Source organism: Oryzias latipes, chromosome 7 (assembly GCF_002234675.1).
Source record: "Oryzias latipes chromosome 7, ASM223467v1".
In the NCBI taxonomy this organism is placed as follows: domain Eukaryota; kingdom Metazoa; phylum Chordata; class Actinopteri; order Beloniformes; family Adrianichthyidae; genus Oryzias; species Oryzias latipes.
In genome coordinates, this window is record NC_019865.2 from 20,767,711 (window position 1) to 20,788,798 (window position 21,088).

The 21,088-nt window shown below is 38.9% G+C and overlaps 1 protein-coding gene across 7 annotated transcripts in view; it reads left to right on the top strand.

The window, feature by feature from the left end:
• Positions 1–21,088, top strand: part of LOC101168211 (calmodulin-binding transcription activator 1-like) — a 325,673-nt gene that overhangs the window by 170,285 nt on the left and 134,300 nt on the right. For all 7 annotated transcript variants that reach the window (XM_023956778.1, XM_023956774.1, XM_023956775.1 and 4 more), the window contains one exon: positions 17,455–17,590. In XM_023956778.1, the coding sequence (XP_023812546.1) occupies positions 17,455–17,590 (136 nt within the window). The remainder of the gene's footprint in view (positions 1–17,454; positions 17,591–21,088) is intronic.

Genomic DNA, 21,088 nt, shown 5'->3' on the forward strand with positions numbered 1-21,088 from the left:
CAAGAAGGCTAAATATACCCCTTTGTTTCACTAAAAGTCAGTGTCCTTGGTTAACAGACTCTTTTTGTGTGTGTCATCTGATGCAAAATCCGTGTCAACAAGCTCGCCTTAAAATGGGAAAGAAAGTTCGACCTAAGCCATGAGCCTCACCTAATTGAACAGCTACACAGTTCTTTCATGCCATTGTGTTTGTGTCAAAGCAGTCACGTAAAGCTTTTTGTTGCCAGACAACATCGTGGCTATTTGTTTTGTCTGGTGGAATGTAAGGTCAACAGGAGAGGGACGACAGAAATTGGAAAACAATCGGACGACGACAATGTCAGTGAACGCCGTGAAAGATGGACGGGGGGCGGGAAGGGAGCTGCCACAACAGCATATACGTGAAAAGAAAAATTAAAGGTGAAAGATGGAGGAAGAGAAACAAGCAGAGGCGTTAAGTTGTGAACACAAGAGAGTAGGGACGAGCAGAGGAAAATGCGGGAGGACGAAGACTGGAACAGAGAAAAGGTGGATAGATGGATGAGGACAGTCAAGCAGACTAGTCCCATCTCAGATGATATGGCCAATTAGAATAAAATTAGCTGGACCTTGGCAAAGGCTAGGGCGCTGAGTAGGGCTTAAAGGGAAGTGAGGAGAGGAGAGGGAGGGACAAAGGGGAAGAATATTTCTAATGATTAAAACCAAATGATTAGTGGTGCGAAAGGCAGAGGGGTAGCGAACTAGGGTCACCTGAGCCTGGAGGAAGAAATAAAGGTCTAATAGTAATGAGACCAACCTTCCCTTTCCCCTTCATCACCTTCCCCTTCACACTACCACTTACTGTCTTTTTCTTCAGGCTCAATTTTTCTCTATTTTTCTTGATCTTCTACTTCTTCTCTGTGTGTACAGATCCCCCTATTTTCAGTCAGTCAGTGTCTCTTTTCCTTTGTGGCCTTTTTCTGCTTTCAGTGGCAATCCTTGTTACTGTCCACTGTTAACTCTTGCCTTTTTCCCTTTTGGCCAAAAGAACATGCTAATGTGATTTCTATGAGATATAATTTAGTTTTTAGGAATATACAAAAATAAAGGAAAAGTGAATTTGCTGTTTAATTACTCTTAGGGTATGCAGATGGTTATAAAACAGGGTAGTTAAATTAATGTTAAAAGAAAAAAAATCACATATTCTAGATCATCCAAGAGCTGCTGCTCCAGCTAGAAGCAAGAATGAATGCATCTTTTGAGCCTCCAAAGCAGCTAGGAAATGAAATTCTGTTTTCCGAAGTGTCCCGTAATAATCAAAGGATTCCTCAGTAATGTTTCCCGGTACAGTTGGCTTTGAGGTACCTCATATGAATGAGCCTGATGCAACTCTTAGATCTAGACTAATGGGCATCATTTATACTGCACTGCATGTATTTTGATGCTGTGCGCAAATGTAAGCCCCTGTGCATTTGCAAGCATGTCAATTCTTAAGCTTCTTTAATGGCAGATATATGTTAACTGCCTCTAGTGCAGCCCAAAATGATGTTACCTCTTGAACATCAACAGCTTTTTTTATCTCTATCACCCCCTCCATTTGAGCAATGATACACTAACGTGTTGAAGCACACTTGAGAGAGAAAAGTAAATGAAAAAAATATACATGGATTAAAACTATTTCATGCACCTCATTTACAGATTAAATGAAAAAATGTGCACAGAAAGTGTGATGTGGCCTTTAATAGACATGCATGGTCAGCACAGCAAGACATTTATTTGACTTTAGCTACTTTTTTTTTTTTTTTTTTTTGAAAAGCCCTGGTTTGATTATGTATAGCCAAGATGAAAATGTCTAGGGAGTTAAAACAAATTGACTTAAAACAAACCAAGATCCAATGTTACCACACTAATCCTTTTTTAGTTATGTTACCTACAAGCCAATCAAATCTAATGATGCACTAACAGCTGGAATCCACCAAACATGATTAGGTCCAACTTAATTGTCCTGCATACATTGTTACCGTTAAAGATACGGATGAAGGGCAAATCCCATATAACAATTAATTTTATGATAAGAGGTACCAAAACAGGTGAAACTTTTTCTCAATTTATTTCTTTGTCAACCTTGTTTTTGTTTTTACATACTGTATATTTTACTAATTCTGATTCCACATTTTCTCAGTTAAACTTTGTCACTTATGACACTGAATTTGGAAAGTTAAAACAATTATATTCTCATTTAATTAACGCCTTGACGCGTGAATTTATTTCTATTTATAAAACAAAATTCAGTTCTGCTTTTGATTTTATGTAGATGCTAAATAAATGTAATTTTGGAGCGGAAGTGGTTAGAGGCAGAGTTGCTTCAAAAGATGTCGAGGTTAATTCACGAACCAAAGTTTAAGCACAGCCATATAATATTTTTTTATTTACCTTTAATGGTAAATTTTAAAATAAATAGACTGTTACCTGAAATCATTTTAATTTAAACAGATAAACAAGTCATCTAGTCACAGAACTGCATACATCAAAGGGTTGCTTTTTTATTCGATTTCTTTTTTTGCAAATTTGGATTCTAGGATCAAATTAAAAGCAAAAAAACCAGACCAAGTGATTATTTTTGAAAAAAGTTCGCTGATCATAAGCATGGGTGGATCAAGCTAAAAATATTTTGAGCCATTTTAACAACTTGTTTTTGGGCTGCAAAGGCTTTTTAAGGAAAGATTGCTACTTATCCCTACGGGGCGTCACATCATTTTATTTACTTTTATTAAATCTACAAAAATGCTATTTTTAAAGGTAACATGACACTTTGAACACACTTGTGTAGAACATGCAGAGATGAATGACAACTTTTTGCAAGCATCTATGAACTGTGTTTTCTGAGTAACCTCATTACATATTTTTAAAATTCTTCAATTTTCTTGGAAAATGGCAAAGAGTTAATCCTTCTCTCTAGTGTATTGTGTTTATCCTCTCCCTCTTCTTTCCTTTATCCTCTATTCCCTTCATTTTTTTTTCTAGTTTCTTCTATTTCTGCACATTTTATCTCAGTTTTTTTTTGTCTAAGCAGAGCAATAGACACCAGCAGATTTTTTTTTTTACTCTGGAGCTCTAAGGGAGATCAGAATACATGTCAGATGTCTGATGGGTCTTTTCCACATAGACCCTACTCTGTTATGTGGTTTAAACCTATTTAGAAGGAGCAAACACAAGCGTAGGTTCGGGCCACAAGAGTACAGCAACTGGAACCATGGGATAGTCAGACAGACATTCTTGAAGAAAGAGATCTATTCACTGGCTGGACTGGCTCATGAAAGAATTTAATTGTGTATGTGTGTTCCCCTCAGTTTCAAGAAACACGGACAGCTGCATGCACGGTGAAAGAAAGAGAGCAAAGGGGAAGTGACAAATAGACAGTGTGCTATATGTGACCATTGTTTGAGTTTCCAAATTGTTCTTTTGTTGGCCAGCTATTATCTCTGCTACAGAACACAATGATGAGTTTTCAGTTTGGACATTAGAAGTAGAAAAGGGGAGCAAATAAAGGCCTTCCCTGTTGGCCATGTGTGATGACTTAGTCGAGCCAGAAAACTTATAGCACACTGACACATAAGGCCTGGGGGGGCTGTATCACTTTGAAACAAGAAAGGGAGAAGCAGAGTAAAACCACTAACAATGCCAACAAAGCCCCCCATGTGTTGTAGTGTTTTACAGTGCCCTGAAATGGCCTCTGGTCGGAGGTTACCAGCTACAGTTTCAGGTGAGCAAAGGGACAGTGAACAGGAGGACAACTCAACTGAACGACAGGGAGGGTCACAAGTTTCCCGAGGGAGGAAATATCCCAAAGCGTTGTGTGCAGATGGGGTTCGGAATTAGAGAACTCTCAAACAGGTGGATGGCTGTCACCCTCATTTTGCCACCACCAGTAAGCAGGTGGCCTTTCCCTCCTCCTTTCAAGGGTCACCTTGGTATGCTCCCCCCCCGGGTCCCATCCCATCATGAACACACTCTATCTAAACCAATGGTTGATCTAAAACACAAATAAAGCAAGGGTTTTTACACAACTCTCTGTCAGCTCCATTGGGACTCTTATCATTTTCACATCCTCCTCAACTACCACCTCGTTGCCTTTGTAGATACTGAGAAGCAAAAAGCCTACTTTATATGTCTCTCCGTGAATTAATTACCTCCCAACTCAGTTCACCCAACATCTTCAAAAGAGGATATTTCATTGACGATTTTTGCCCTACATCATTGCTTTGCTCTTCCCTCGACTCTAAAACCCAATATAGCGTAATTAAACTAACAAAGTGACATCAATAAAGACAGAAGTGCTCTGTAATTACTGTCTGTGCTAGGACATCATAAGCGGGCAGTGTCATCACCCTAACGAAGGAAATAAATCAATGACAGACAGACAAAGCCCTGCTTTACGATCCCCTTCTCCTCTGACACACAAAGCCGACCATAAACACGGGTAAGGCAAGAGTTTAATGGCAATCTTAAAGTTGCAGAGGCCACTAGCTTGTCTTTACTGCTCCTGCCCTGCAGTCCAATGTGGGTCTTGACACTTTCACCACTCCCTACCCTCCTTCATTAGTTGCGCTTCTTTGTGTTTCCAGCCTTAGTTTTCCTTCACCCTTTCTTTCTATATGGTGTCTGGGCTCACCACCCTCTGGAGACACACAAGTGACAGGCCTCTGCCCAAATAACTGTGTATCTCTGTAAATATGCTCTGAGACATATATAGATACACAGGCAGACAGACAGAAATGTATACAAAAGAAAAGATTACCAAATTACCTTTTACAGTAGAGAACCATGTGGACCACAAGATTAAATATCGTTTGCAGACGAATTAACACCAAAGTCAGAAAAAAATCTCACTACATTGAAATCACTAACGGTTAGAAAATAAAATAAATCCACAAGATTGGTTTCAGAAGGAGTTTATCATAGCATAAATGTAATCAAATCAATGTCTCATTGTTCTCCACAAATGGTTTAGTGAAGGAGAAAAAAGTCTCGAATCCCACTTAGCTGTCAAAGCTCGTGACTAGATGGATGCAAAATATTTACAAGAAAGTTTTCACATTCGTGTTGACTTTTTTCTTGGCATAAAACTCATTTTTATCTTCAATGAGTCAAATATGGTTGTATCACTCTTTTTTTGCTGCCTATTACTCATGAAAACTCAGTCACAAACAGTTCCAGATGGGTGTGAGACACCGGGAACGACTGACTATTTTAAGAAAGGAGTTGTCATGCAAATCTGGTTCAAAATTCCCTTAACATGTGGAAGAGGTGCTCTGAGGTATTGAATTCATGAATAACACATGTGCTGAGGGGAGCACGCCTTAGTTTTATCAGCCACAACATGCGATTGAAAACTACCGGCATAAGAAAACTTTGCCTTGACTTCTAGTTTTTGTGTTCTGAACATTTGACAGTGTGTTAGAGAAGATATCAAACTGGAAAAAAAATCCTCATTACATTGTTTAATATATATCTTTTTATTTTATGTTTTTAAAGGGACATGTTTTTACATTACTCTGGTTAATTATAACTATGAATTATGATGTGAGACACCATCTCAGGACACTCCTAACCCTATTGGTATTTAGAATTTTTTTTAATAATGAATGAAATAACTAATTAAAACGAAAAAATAATTTAAAAATTGTCGTTTTGAATGCATTTTTATTTTATAGATTTTAAAGTGGTTTCCTGCTAGAAATTTTCAGACATGTTTTTAGGAGATTTATCAAAGGTAATCATGAATTAAGTATTAATATTATTTAATAAGTCTTAGTAAGTACATACATCTCTTTTAATGTCACAAAGATACACAAGAATTTTGTTCTGGTCTATCAAAAATATGAATATTTGCAGTTCAGACAAACTTGACTTTTGCTTTTAATTATAGTTTATTCTTTTTTTCTCTGTAGTGGTTGTTGGTTAGCTGTGATGTCTAATGTTTTCATGATGGAAGTTAGAGTTATACTTTGTAAATGAAGACTTGGTTGTTAGAGACAGTGTGTGGGAGCTCTTTTGTCATTGTTATTCTGTAGCCTTGACTCCCCCTACAACCGCTCTTAGGTGTAGTGGTGACTGATGAGCAGACTCACTGGTGTGTTAAATATGTGGGAAATAGTCAATCAACTTGGCCAGTGCGACAGCCTTGCATACTGCTGTGGTTTAAACATGCTGCTGAAGATAGTGTGAGTGACTCATGCTCCGTGCCTGACATAGGGCAAACTTTATGGTTTTTCAAATTTGATGGTTCACATTTTGCATTAGTCAATGCTGGGTTCATCGGCTTTTATTATTTTGGTTTGTAAAATTATGATAAAAAAGGGCAAACAATGAAATCTTGCTACTTTATGTCTCTTTTCACTACAACACTTGGACAGTTTAGCTTTTAAGAGCGTTGTAATGTATTTAGTAACTTTTTCACATTTTGGTTTAAAGTTAATTCCATTAACAAAACAAACTATTTCCTGACATTTTTGTTTTATTAAGTTAAAGCTGTGTGACGAAAACCTCAAATAAGTGGTATTTGGGTTCAACATTTTTAATCTAGAGTTTAGATTGGAAAAAAGTCTCAAACAGTTTCAACAAAGGAGCAAATATAAACGAATCAAAAAAAGAACAAAAAAAAGGCTACTTTTATCTAAACCAGAACAACTGTTGACTTTATTTTAGTGTGCTTTCTCTCTATGGAGCAATAAACTTGGAAAATCCCAAAGCAAGTGACGTCATGATCGGAATGTGATATTTTTGACCATCAAATTATCAGATGGAAGCAAAAGAAACAGTCTACTATCGACCTTTTCTGTGTCCCAGAAAAGACTGGGCTTTGACTCTGGTTTGCACAGACTCACTGTTGGTGTTAGTGCCAGTATTTCCAAAGTCCTGACCCAAGTTGAGACATTAAAAAAGAGCAGAATAATCTCAGATGTGTGTCAGGGTCAGAGTCAAGGGTTTTTATGAAAACATGCACAGAAAAATAATATTTTAAAGCAATGAAATCTGTCAGATCTCTTTACTGACAAAGTTGCTGCAAGTATAGAAACACAGTTTTACTCCTTTCACCACCAGTCATCTTTTAACCTATTTTTTTTCTTATTTTAAAGTATCTGTATAAATAGGATGCATTGTATGGTCACCACAACCGCAAGGAACATATTTGTAAATGTAAAAAGGTTTCTGATAAAATAAAGTATTTAAGCCATTTTTATAGTGGGACCATGTTACTTCAGAATTCCTCAAAGGATTCTTAGCAACTGCACAAAAAGTGAAAAAAAAAAAAAAAAAGTTATTCGGCTGTGCAAAGACACTCTGAATACCCATCTGCACACTGACACAGCTGCATGCATTCCCAGCTGGAAGCTTCCCAGAAAAACTACAGTCTGATCTTTTCTGCAGACCGGCGCTTTTATCTGTTTCTTCGAAAGCAGGATCACACTGGTTGTCCCACATGGTGTAGTCCTGCAGCTGCACAAAGGCTGGTCACAGCTCAGTTTGATGATCAGTGAATAAACAGATTGTACTGCAGTTACTGTATTTATGAAACACTGAATACTACTTTTAATTGCCAGCAAACTTGCATGTATTATCCATTGATTTAGTGGTTGCAGAAAATAAATCAAGCTGGCCACACATTTTTGTTGACACTCAGTACCCTTTTGTACAGTAACTCCAAGATTTCATTCCCCTTATTTTTCACAGCATTGATTCACAGTTTTCTTCTTTAAGACCAAAGTTGTCAGTCTGTGCACCCTTAATGTACTTAATCATTTTTCTAAACTTTAAGATCAATCAGCATTGAGAAAGAGTTGTGTTCAGGAATTATGTTGGCATTAATGCACATATAAAGACCTTTTTTTAAATAAAACTATTAGAGCAGAAGGCCAGTATGACCCTTAAATGCTAGAATTAAGTCCAAGCAGTACAGTTTTGTCTCCAATATGTTCAAGAAGTATCAGCTTCGTATTGCCAGCAAAGCCTGAAATTCGATTTGATCTGCATGGCCACCATCATTTAACCAGGAGTGTTGTCTGTTCTTCTCCACCTCTCTCTGCGTTTGCGCTTGAGCTGCCGCCAAACCCTGAGCTCCAATTAAAGCTATGATGCCTGGCTTTGGTTAGTATGGTGGCCATATGGGGCACAAAAAGAGCTGGGATTCCCAGGTGAAAGGTGGGATAGACTTTCTTATTCGCTCCAGCACCCAAATGGAGTAACAACTCAATTTCAGCCTCACACTCTTATTGGTCTATCATCATGAGTGAAAAACGGACTGGGAAAAGGGAAGAAGAATGGCTTCTTTTTCTTCTCTATTTCCCCTTCTCTCTATCCACTTTCATTCACTCTCTTCTTTATTGGTCTCTCTATTCAACCACTCTACAGCTCTGTGTTGAGGCTTTGCCACAAAAGGCTTTCTGGCTTGGTCAGCTTGTAAAACATCACTTCCCAGTCAGCTTTGTCTCACTTTAGAAAGTTGAGTTTTGTGACCTTTATCCTTCTCTCTTTCCACTTGTTCCTACAGCATGTGCTTTGTTCTTTTACTTTTTTGTGGACAAGGCAGGATTTGTGAATTAATCATAAGTGGTTCAATAGCTGGCCTTTGCTGTGCTCCGTCATTGGTGGATCAATATGGGAAGTTCAGTGGCCCTGACTGCTCCGGGAGAGAGACAAGAAGGGCGACAATGCATTCAGGTGATCCATAACTCTGGTCTGACTAGACCGTGATGTGAGGGGGGGCAGGTTCTGTTATTGTTCAGATCTCTGCCACTACACATGTTTTTTTTTTAGATTCTTTTAGTGATTTACTTGAAAGGGAAAATGGATATTATTATAAATGATGATATAATATAAGTAGGGATTCATTTTAACTATGATTCACTTCACATTATAATTTGTGGTTGCTGATACGACTCAGTTTGATATTGGATCATCATGAACAATCCGATTCACTGACCTAAAATTGATCCAGGACTTCTTTTGTCAAAACTTCAACCAGTGTGAGTCAGAGAGAAATACCTGATAACTGAACAGTGCATGTAAAGTTTTCCAGATTCCTTGTATTTTTTTGCAAGGTAATTAAATGTAAATTAAATATGTGTACAAACAAACAAGTAAACAAGAATCAATGGTGAATTCTTTCACATTTTAGTTTCATCAAGTTCAGCCACTGTTGTGTTTGCACATCAAAATAATACAAACAGAACCTTACTAGAACATTCTACCACACTGTATGGTCACGTCTTTGCAAAATTCAAAGTGTTTCCACACATTTGACTAGAATGATGACTTGATCATTTTTTGCTGTCATCACATGTGTGTTGTCCGCTCCGATGACATTTTTACGTTACAGTAAAATAAAAGCGGTTGGATCGTAGGAATATAAATCGATTCATCAGTTGAGTAGATTAATTGTCACACCCCTAAATATAAGTCTAAACAAACAGTTTACAACCTTTAGGTTTGACTGTATGTCTGTGTTTGTGAGTTTGAGGCTCTGCGACAGACTGGCGACTTGTGAAGGGTGTACCCCTCCTTCGCCTAATAGTAGCTGGAACAGCCTCCAGTACCCCCATGACCCTGAAAAGGGATTTAACGGGTTAAAATGATGGATGGATGGATGAATCAAGAATGAAGATGAATACTTTTAGCATATTAATCAGTTAATTATATCTATTGTCTTTTTTGCAAAATAATTATAAACATACATGTTTAAATGAACAACTACCTAAGTAGATTCAAAACATTTTTTCTTAGCTTTAACTGATTTGAGTTTGCATCTTCTGTTTGTCCTCTTTAGATTTTATGTTTTACAGAATGTTTTTAAAGAGCTGGTAAGTAGGTGTGAATGGATTTGATCAGTGATCTAAATAAGGACGTTGGAACACGACCACTTTATGATTCGCTGGCAGAATTCCCTTGCTTCTTATAGCAAGTAAGGTTGTTTTTGTTAATAATGAAAACCTGGCCTTTTATTGCTGCAGCCTAGTTCATCTTGGATTTAATTGCATTAGTATTTTCTACTGTAAGAGAACATAAGCTGCTAAAACAGCAACTCTGGCCCATGACATAAAAAAAGGCTGAATGCAATTCCCCTGCTGGCCATGCATTATTGAATATACAAAAGCTTCCCCTTTACAAAGTGTCATAATAAGGCACAACCACAGAACCTAAGTTTGCATTTGCACAATGAACACAGCATGTCGTTTTCTACTAGCCGGGCTGCAGAGAAGCTTCATTTTGACAACATCATTTATTACACACTGAGATGTACCTTGGATGATTTGTGAGGTTTTGCAGAGGATGTGAGGTTTGAATCATCATCTTTGTGAGGACTTTTTTTTTTCCAAAGTAAGCATATGCACACAGACCGAAAACGGTAAAAAATATTCAGCACAAATACGATGTGGGAGCCCTTTGAGAAAGCAGATGAAACTCATCAACATTTTGACCCAACATCATGTGCAGTGGCACACACAAACACACACTGTGACGGTGTGAATTTCAAGAGAATAACAAATGTCCTCCATTCCAAAACCTTACAAGCACTGACATTCAAAATCTGTGTCACGTAAGCCGTACATCAAAGCTGCACATTAGTCCTTTCTGCTCAGTGTATGCTTTGACATAGAGAATGGGGCGATGAAACTAGTGTATGACATGGCTATTTGTAAATAGCATCCCCTGGCAGCAGTTGAGAGCTTTAAGTCAGAGCGGTGATGGCAGCCTCCCTGAAATGTGCATGAAACCAGCTTAGTGCTATCAGCAAAGCATCACCGCCAGTCACCAGCCGCCCTCTCGTTCTGCCTCGCTGCTGTGGACCAGATAAGAGCAGCCGTGCCCTCTTCCCCCACTGCTTCAGTTTGCCTAGCGTTGTCCCCCAACAATTCACCCATCCTCTCACACCAATCCACCCTTATCCTCTTTAAGGTCTCACAGGTGCAGAGATACAGATGTGTAGCTACAACCATATTTTAGACTCTTTGTAAATTGTTTGTAATGTTTTTATAGCAATAAGTAAAGAAGTTGGGCTGGGGTGGGGGTGGGGGGGACATCTGCTTGCTGCTGCAAGGCAGTGGGAAGGAGCTTCAGTTTCATGGCAATCACAGGAAGTATAGATAGAGAAAATGGTGGAGGCAAATGATCTGTCTTCCTATCCTGAATTACGGCTCCAGGGGCCCAGCTACCCTCCCATCATTATAATGGTAGTTAGTTAAACCCTCTTTGTAAACAAACAATGAGCCCCGTCTGTATATCCTTGGAGATCAGTATGTTACACCCTGTTTGGCTCACCTAACTTGATTATTCACTTAAGCCTAGCTCATGTTCTTGCTTTTTTATCACAAAATTGGTTCCTATATGTGTAAAAATGACTTGAGATGCCACAGACCAAGAAGAAACCAGCTAACACGTTTGTGTGAAAGAAAGGATGTGATGATTTCAAACAAAAAAACAATAAATTGCAGCTGACACACCAGACTGCCCTCACACCCTTAATTTTTATACAGTATCATTACTCATTCATAGCTTAGAGCTGAGGGCACTCTATACCAGAGCCCAGGGAGCAATGGGCATTACAGTGACCAGGTGCTGAGGCCTCATTTGCAGTCAGAGACGAATCCGACCTGCGGCGTCTTGATGTAAGTGCAGGAGCGGGAGAGCTGGAGGGCTTGAGAGCAGTGCAGACGATGAATCTCAATCCTGGGGCCGTGGCAGATTTACATTTAAAGTAGTTTTAGCAAACGCCCCACTTCCTGATGCATGCTTTGGCATGGCTGAAAGGAGCAGCTTATCTGCGAGTCATCAATTGCACGTGATGCGTCTGGATAGGCGCTCTCGCCATAGAGCCAGCACCTTTCTGCTCATGCATCTATAACTCAAAGATGATGTGCCAACTAATAGAGTACCATTTCTTGCAGTGTAATTACATTTCATGTGAAATATCTCCGCTGTGTTTTGACAACCCCAGATGTGTGCATGTGTTCCCAAGCACATGTGTGTTTTAACATGCTAGATATTTGTTGTACAAAAGATTGACAGCCCCAGAAATGATCAGCATCTCTGTTTTTTTTCACTCATTATTGGTATTCTAAGATGAAGTGAGACATTCTTAAAGCATTTCAAAAGTGTTCCCAGTGGTCTTTTAATTATGATTATGACATTTTTTGCCAAAATCAAAAAACCTGTGCCTAGCACAGGAGTTCATTAGAAATTTGCTTCTGAGTTGTGTGCAGTACAATTGGCAGGGTGTAAGCATTCACACATTTCCCATCATCCAATCTGTTTACACTCTCTCCCGCTAGCTTACAGTCCCTCACACCCCCAACCTTACAACAAAAATGTTGACCAATATCAGAGCTTTCAAGCCGTACAGTTTTGAGCCAGATGCTAGCTCGGATGGGGAAAACAAAGACTTGCATAGATCTAGTCACCTGGAAGTGGATGGAGTGAAGACAGGAGCTTGTGGTCTGCCCATTGTATTACCTGTATCACAGTTACAAGCTTTTTCCAACACCATTTTTGTCTGCTCTTGATTTCTGACACTCCTTCCTGTAGTTTTAATTTTAATTTTCTTCATATATGTCCTCCGTCATGAAAAAGGCCAAAAGACTAACACCAAAAATACAGTTTTCATTGGAGTAACCATTCAGTGCAAGTGTAAATGTGGAAAATGCTTCACCGCAAGTCCTCAGGGGCTTGTTTGTATTTCTGATTGTGGTTTAATGAGGCCGGTTTGTACGTAAAACACAGGTACATGGTTAGATGTGTTGAGCTCCAGTGTCAGTGTTCTTGTGAAGAGGTCATGTCTGACTTGTGATCAGTAGTTGGGAACAGCCAGCATTACCTATCTTTTGATCCATGTCTGATCCCAACCAGCTCATCCTTTAACATACTTCTCCATTGCCAGCTGAGCCAGCCCTGAAGAAGATAAGGTTCATATTGGGTTAATACCGTGACTAACATCTAACAAACAAAATACAGGAATCATACCACTAATCATACATTTTGCGTTTCCAGACTCACAGCTGAAGGGTTCTTTGACAGTTGTGAAGGAAAACCTTTTTCATTCGTGAATAAATGGTGCTCTCTAAGTTGGATTTTCTGTCAGTTTGCTTTCTTTTTTTGGTTTTACAATGGTTTACAAAAGCTGTGTATTCTACAAACACATCATTTTCCACATGAAAACCTCATGCAGAAGTTCATTTTAGCATATGTTCGACTTTTTCTGAGCAAACTGAGTCCTTTTTGTTTAAATATTTATTTATTCTTTTTTTTCCATATATAGTCCAGAGCCCTTTTTCTTTTTGCTTTGTCTTTTCATGCTAAACACGTCACCAGGCTCATTAAACCATCCCCCCCCTCCCCTCCCCTGACTTTTTCAAATGAACAAATCTGATCGAAGGAATGCCATTACCTGGGCAAATGAATGATTCCTAAAGGACCGTACAAGGCCTAACATCGCCCTGAGGATAAAGCTTATTATCACTGCAAACTTGAAAAAAAAGTGATGGGAGGCAGTTGTGGAGCCTGTGTGCACTTACATGGAGGCCCATATTTCCATATAAATATGCTACATATACTGTAGGTGTCAGGAAAAGAGAAGGTCTGTGACAACAGAGCTGTTAGCCTTTCCTCTTTTTGTTTAAATATTTGTATTTCCGATAAAATTGATTGAAACACCTAAGTATACAGTGATAGGAGGAGCGAGAGGGAGAAAGAAGAGACAGCAGGAGGGACAGAAGAAGCATTAACTTGACAAAGGGTGCATTTTAGACCACTATCAGCCTCAGAACCAACCCTTTGAATGGGTCCTTAGGCTTTCCCCTTTGTGTCTAAAGTGCCTTAAATTGAAAATAGCATCCACCAAACAGTCCCACAAAAATAGCTGAGTGAATAAGTTTTTGTGCCGTGCCTATAAATACGGCACAGAGCCTCTGACACTGAAGCCTCACCCCAATTTCCAGTGCTCGGAAGGAGATCAGATAGCCCAGTGTCATTTGATTCTTTGCCTTATCTCATCCGTGCCCATCTTCTGGTCTCATGCATAGCTACATTTTAAGAAGTGCGCACCGTTGATATCTTTTGAAGGACAAAACTCAGAGTGGTATGAACCAAATAATAGCATCCAACTTTTAGGTTGGGCCCCTGGCTATGAGTGCAGATGTGGGCATCCGTTTGGCATGCAAATCATGTAGATTATATGTGGCTATTCCAGCTCTGCAAAACGTATACTTATGAGCATACCTTCACTGTGGGTGCGAAGATGTTGTAAACTAGAACCGATTTCTTACAGCCATTCCTCAGGCTGACCAATAAAAATGGGGTTTAATCTCTGCAAAGTATGCTAAGCACTTCACAAGAGAGATTGGTAAGTGAGAAGAACACAGCTGGAAGGAGGGAGGAGTGGGATGGTGGAGGTGAGGGATCCTGAGACAGATGAAACAAGAGGGGAAGAAAAGGAAGAGCTGGAGTCGGTGCATGGGGGAAGACAAAGACGTCCCCTGGTGCACAGCTTGAGCTGACTGACGGCAAGAAGAGTGGGGCTATGGAGAGAGGAAGGGAAGGGAGGAAGGGAGATCAGTAAAGAGTGAGCATGTCATTGTATGAGTGGCGTCTCTCATTAGAAGGGGCTGTCAGGGGCCACAGACCGGGGACTGTGGGGACCCCACCATCTCCTTCTCCTCCCTCTCCACTGGCCCTTGAGAGCCAGCAAGCAAAAATGATTGATGAGTGATACCAAGATAAACACACGCCTTAGACCCCAAAGGCAGCCCTGCAAAATGATGCATGCAGCATTATAAATAAACCTTGTGAAAAGAAAATGTAACAATAAACAACAAAACAATGCAAAACAACCGTTGGGTTTTCTTATTTTGGTTTTTGTTGCATAAAGCATAAATCAACCCAGTTTCTTTTCCCCTTTACTTTGATGTGAGTTTTTCTAGCTTTTTGAGTTTGCAGTTTTTCCCGTCTGTATCAGATGTGTGTGTGGTGTCTGAACAACAAACACAAGACTAACAAGGCTCACCATCTGATTAGATGGTTAAGCTCCATTCAGCCACACTGCATCCTTAGCAGCTTGTTCGGGCAGCTTTCTAACTCTATAACACAAACCTATTCTCGTTTGGGAGAGGGCCAAATCATAGCAGCTGCTTGTACTGTGTCTCTGTGTGTTGGCGGTTGGGTTTGTGCATGCTTTATTCATGTTTTAGAGACATAAATGTGTGTTTACAGTCACATTGTGCAGTCGCTTTTGGAGAAAAACAAGCCTTTATTGTACAAGTCAGGCAGCATTTCTATGTAAAACTTTTGCTGGTTTGTGTAATTTAGAGAAACCAATAAAATGTTAAGGAGATTTTTTTTCAACATTTTGTTGTAATTAAACAAACATTAGTTTGGATCCGCAAATGTGGATGTTATATTTTTCATGCTCGTGTATTATCAGGTTCTCTCTATTCTAAATGTGATAATCCACGCCTTCAAGCACAGGAAGTGCCCTCCCCCCTCCAAACCACAGGGTTAAGGTCAGGGTAAGTATGGAGGGTAAAACAGCCTCTTGTATTCTACAGCTCTCTGCTCAAAAAGGCCTAACAGAGGATGTATTTCCTGCAGCAGAAGAAAGCCAAGCTGCTGGCTCAGATGATGGTGCAGTTCTACACGGCCATCATAGAATCCATCATCACCTCCTCCATCACAGTGTGGTACGCCGGAGCTACAATCAGCCAACAGACTGCAGTGTATTGTGCGCTCAGCTGAGAAGGTGATTGGCTGCAGCCTTCCATCTGTCCAAGGCCTATACGTCTCCAGAACCCGGGGACTTGCAGGTCGGATAGCAGCCGACCCTTCTCACCCTGGACATGGCCTACTTGAACTACTCCCTTCGGACAGGAGGCTAAGGTCCAACAGGAACAGAACCTCACGATTCTTTCCCTCTGCAGTCCGACTCATGAACACTTTTTAACTCCTCCCCCCTTAAACCTTTTCACCTATATGTCCAATTACCAGTCCACTACCTGCACCTTGATCATCCTCAGTTTGCACTGTTTGCACAATTCATTTCTATTTATTGTTCTGACCATTGTCATTTTTTTAAATTTTGCTCACCGTTGTTCATTTTTTCTATTCTTAAGTGTTTTATGTCGCACATTAGCACCACAGCAAATTCCTATTTTGTGAAACTACTCTGTTCACTGAAAATGGCAATAAATACTCCTTGAATCCTTGAATCCTTGAAAGGCATCTTGAAACAAACGAGTAGCTTTGTTTTAGCTTAACCAGGAAACCAGGAAAAGACTGAGACATTCCAGCTCTGAGTTGTGAGCAAACTGTAATGGGGACTCATGTGCCAGTCGTGTTGTGTGAATATGTTTAACCAACCTTTCCAGTTGAGTATGTTACTTTTGCATTTACACTTTTTGTGTCCATTGGACTTTCTGGAAATGTTTCACTTTTTTTGAAAAAAGTTTGGAAAAAATGACCAAGGGTATTGCGAAATCCTCTGAAACCGTATATCAGTACATCCTAAACAAATAAGTACCAGTAATTTAAGAAAATTATGACGCCATTTGTAGGTGTTTTTAGTCTGTATTGTGATTTCAAACAAATGCTCAAACTGCTTGATTTTGCATTTGTGACCATTCTGACACTGAAACTGAGCCTTTCTTGTTAGCTGTGGATAGTTTTTCTTCAGGAAAGGTTTTCTACTCTTGTGTTTTGGGATGATGGTGAAGCGTGTGGGCAACTGTGCAGAATTTTATTTTGCATGTATTCATAACGATGATACAAGGCCATTCCACACGATACCCGCACAATGCACCAAACTATATCTGCTGCAACACCTAACGTTCTACCTAATTGTTGAAAAAGTCATAAATGTTTCATGCTATACTTTATGTTAATGTTTAACACTGAGTGCCAAATGCCTCTGTTACAAATCTAAGTGGAAAGGGAGATTATTGTCAAATAGTTACATTATATCATTATGAGCCTACAGGCTGTGGTCTGGTGGAGGGAGAATGAATTATGAATGGAGTGTGAGGGAGGATCTTCTCTTCCCTCAAGGGACTTCTACCACTACAACTCATTTAAGTTCAATGAATGAGAGATAAGGAAGGATGCCAACGCTTCCATCCTCCTGCCGCTTGCCTTTCGCATTAGACTTCATATAATTTGTTCTGTGATGAGTGCCACTTTAACACCTCACAGCATACACACTTGTCACTGGAGGGAAAAAAAAGTAAGCTGAGGGGTGCTTAGTTCGTTGTCAAACGGTGCATATCAATGCTGGGAAACACCGTAAAGAAGTCTTGTCATCTAAGTCACTGGTGCATTTTCTGCCTGGCGCAGACCCACGTCAGACTTCTTTGTACATCTCAGAAATGAGTCCCTGAGCAGAACTGGAGCTTTGCCTAAAATTCCTCTCATCTAATCATCCTCTTTTTTGCTCTCCCTCCATCTCTGTGGATGCAGGCCTCAGAATGGGTCGATGATACTCTACAATAGGAAGAAGGTGAAGTACAGAAAAGATGGCTACTGCTGGAAGAAAAGAAAAGACGGGAAGACCACGCGGGAGGATCACATGAAGTTGAAAGTGCAAGGAGTTGAGGTGAGTGAACAAACAAAAGTTTGGATTTAGAAGAAGGAAGCTGAGAGAGTGTGGCGCGGGGAGTGAGTGCTAGCCTTCATTCTGACACAGACAAACTGAGGTCTACGCCGACTTCTCCCCTGGCTATAATGGAGACAGTCACATGCTGCAGTAGACACGTGTCTCCAAGGAACCTCACCACGAAACAATGCAGCACAACAATAGTTTTCCCTGAGAAGCTGGTGGAGTGGAACCGATTGTTTGTACCTTATTAAAGCTGTGGTTGTTGCCTTTGCTCCAGAGAGCCTACATTAATCTTGCTGGCTCAAAGCAGCACTGTAGAGCAAATGCTCCCTAACCTCAGCCCAAGTCGCTCCCTGTACCAGCTGCCGCCATAAAAGGCCCAGATGTATCTGTTTTTGGCTCACCTTTAATCTGAGGTGGATGCGATGCAATCTTCAAACTTTGATTTATCAGTTGTCGGGTTAAAAATGCTAAAACTTCACGCAGATGTTAGAACTCCCTTAATCATCAGTATCTGTGCAAGTTTTTGGGTCTGTTTTCTTTTACAGCTGTGGCTAGGAGCAGTGACAGCACAAGCACAAGGGTCGAGACAAAATAAAGTCAAAACGTGTGAGAGTTGGGGACTTTGTCCTCTTGTTTGACACAAGGACATAAACACAATGTACACCTAACTGTACACCTCAGGGAGAGTTGTTGAGCATCTGTGTCACACAGTGTGACAAAGACAAGGCTGGGGCGTTCTCCCATCAGGGGCTCTGTTCTCTTGTTTGTCTGAGTATTTTCTGCGTATGTGTCACTCTAAAAAAACAGTGCTGTCATTCACCCAGCTGAATGTGATCATTTCTACATGTTAGACTATGACATGTATGTTCAGGCTGTATGAGTTCTGCTTTTAAAAAGGCTTTAGTCAGTTTGCATCACTTCTGCATATTGGCATAAAAACTGCTTTCACATTTTTCTATTTTGCATCTACACTGAGTTTGAAGGCTCCTAACTTGTAGTGGGTCTTGATCATTACAGGGTTATTATGGGATTTCTGCTGTGAGCATAAAAGTATTATTGCTAAATTATCTGTATAAAATATTTTCAATAAAAAAAAAAAAAAATATATATATATATATATATATATATATATATATATATATATATATATATATATATATATATATATATATATATATATATATATATATATATTTCTTTTTTTTTTTTTTGAGAAATCAGTCTTACTCACTAATATCAGGCGGCTGCTGTTTTAATTCACAAGATCTAAATATTAAATATTTGGGATTTTTCCACCTCAGTTCACGAAGAAACGTTGCTGTAGTGCTTCTAGTCAAAAGGCTGAAAGGTTGTGGGAAGGATGCTTGCTATGTCAGACACTTCATATTTTCCTGTAATGGTAAAACAGTTTTTAGGGAGTACAGTGAAAACCATTAGATATTCACTATATTTGACCAGGTTTTAAGTTGTCTTAACTTATCTTTGCTCTATACTTTTTCAGGCTTTTTTTTAAGCAGCACTGCAGAGAATGTTTGGTCTCATTAAGAGCTAGGATTTTAAAATAAAGAAATGGCTAATTAAATGAATGAAAAACATTTTGCTCCTCTTGACAAAAGTAAAACTTGATTTAAGACTTAGAAAAACTGAATTGCACAGCAATTTCTGGTTCAATTTAAAGAATGTTATGTTAAAGTTCAATACATATTGACCAGTTGGACTGACATTTTTGCCATAATTTTAAAAATAAAAATATATATCTATGTTCTAAGATTATGTACTAGTTTTAGATTTTATGAAGATTTTATTGAGATGGTCCAATTTGTGATCTATACTATACTACGATTGTATTCTCATTTTGGTCTAAAATAACTAGTAAATAAATACGTGTTACTGAGCTGTATAACCTTCAAGTTAAAATCATTCAAACAGTTAGTTTATTTTTCCCTTTTTGAATGCTCGGAACTCCCTGTTTGTAGAGTTTGATATCTTATTATAAGATTTCGTCTTAAGTAAAAATTAACTGCTGCATACACAGATTACTACTTTGTAGTGATTTTCTTCTTAAGATAAGTGTTCATTTCCTACTTTAGGCTGCCTATTTTTGCTATGTATTTTTGGATTTGATCTTCTCTGTTGACAATATTCATTTTCTCTAACTGAGTGTGAGTCTGCTTTTAGTATTTGAATTTCAAGAGATATAAATACATTTTAATAGACACCAAGGTGAATTTGTCATACAATGTACATTTGAACATTTGCCAGGTTTGTCAGGGTTGCAGTACACCCTGATTGAATGAGGCAAACGCAGCTGAGCAAAAGCTTATAAAGCTTATAATTAGTTATTGAACTCTGACTCAACACAGCTGTTGATGAGTCTCTATTCCTGTGATAATATGCATGCTTTTAAAAAGGAAAGTCATGCTAATTGTCACACACCTAGGTGGGTACATTTTGTTCTCCACATTTGACCTGCCCCTTGGAGGAGCATCAGACTACAGTCACTATTCACCCTTAATACTGAGTGTCAAGTAGGGAGCCAGTTTAAAAAGAAACGTAAACACAGCCCTAAAGACTTCCAGCAGTTATTTGTGGCTTTTGCACATAAGCAACCAGATATGACCTTATAAGATTTCTAAAGAAAAGTGATTAGAACCCCCCCTGGACAAAATTTATGGGGGTTTTACCACTAAATGGTTCTCAAGTAACTGTGGCTCACCACTCGCTTAGGGGAAAGGTCAAATATAAAAAACATTTATAATATGATCTGATGTGTGACAACATGAAGGTTTTAATATTTTGTTTTAAGCTTCATTAGTTTATTTATTTATTGATCGTTGCTCAGTATAGTTACAGCATGTAGTATATTTTATCCAAGCTAATAGCAGAGTGATACAAACAAAAGCTGGAAAAAATGAAAATAGTCTTACAAGTCCTAAACATTTGGAAACTAAAATGACTGCAACTCAAAAAGTGTCAATTACATCCTCTATGTCTTTGATTACAATATTATCTATCTTTTAATCTCGCCTTTTCTAATTTTATATATTAATTTAGCAAATCATTACAACAGAAGTGTGAATGCATTTTTTTGTCATGTAAATTGTGTTTTAAAATTGACAGATTGAATACAAAGTTATTCAATGGAAAAAAAAATGAATCGCTAGTTTTAGGATGAATTGAAAATGTATGTCTATCAATTCTGTTAAGTAAAGAAATAAATTGATGGTTTCCCATTTGATAAATACTATATAAAGACATAAAATAGAAAATTCATAGGATAGTAATTATTTTGAGTCGAAGACACAGAGAGCAAGATAACTAAGCGTGTTAAGGAAAAAAGCTGAATTAACTTGAGCTGAGTACTGAGCATTGAGTGCTGCATGAGCAGAAGGGCCAAAGTTAGGCGAATGCAATATGCTGGGGCCACATATACAGGCTCAGAGCCACAGCTGCTGTTTTAAACACTGTGTGAGTTAAAGTGTATTCTCAGAC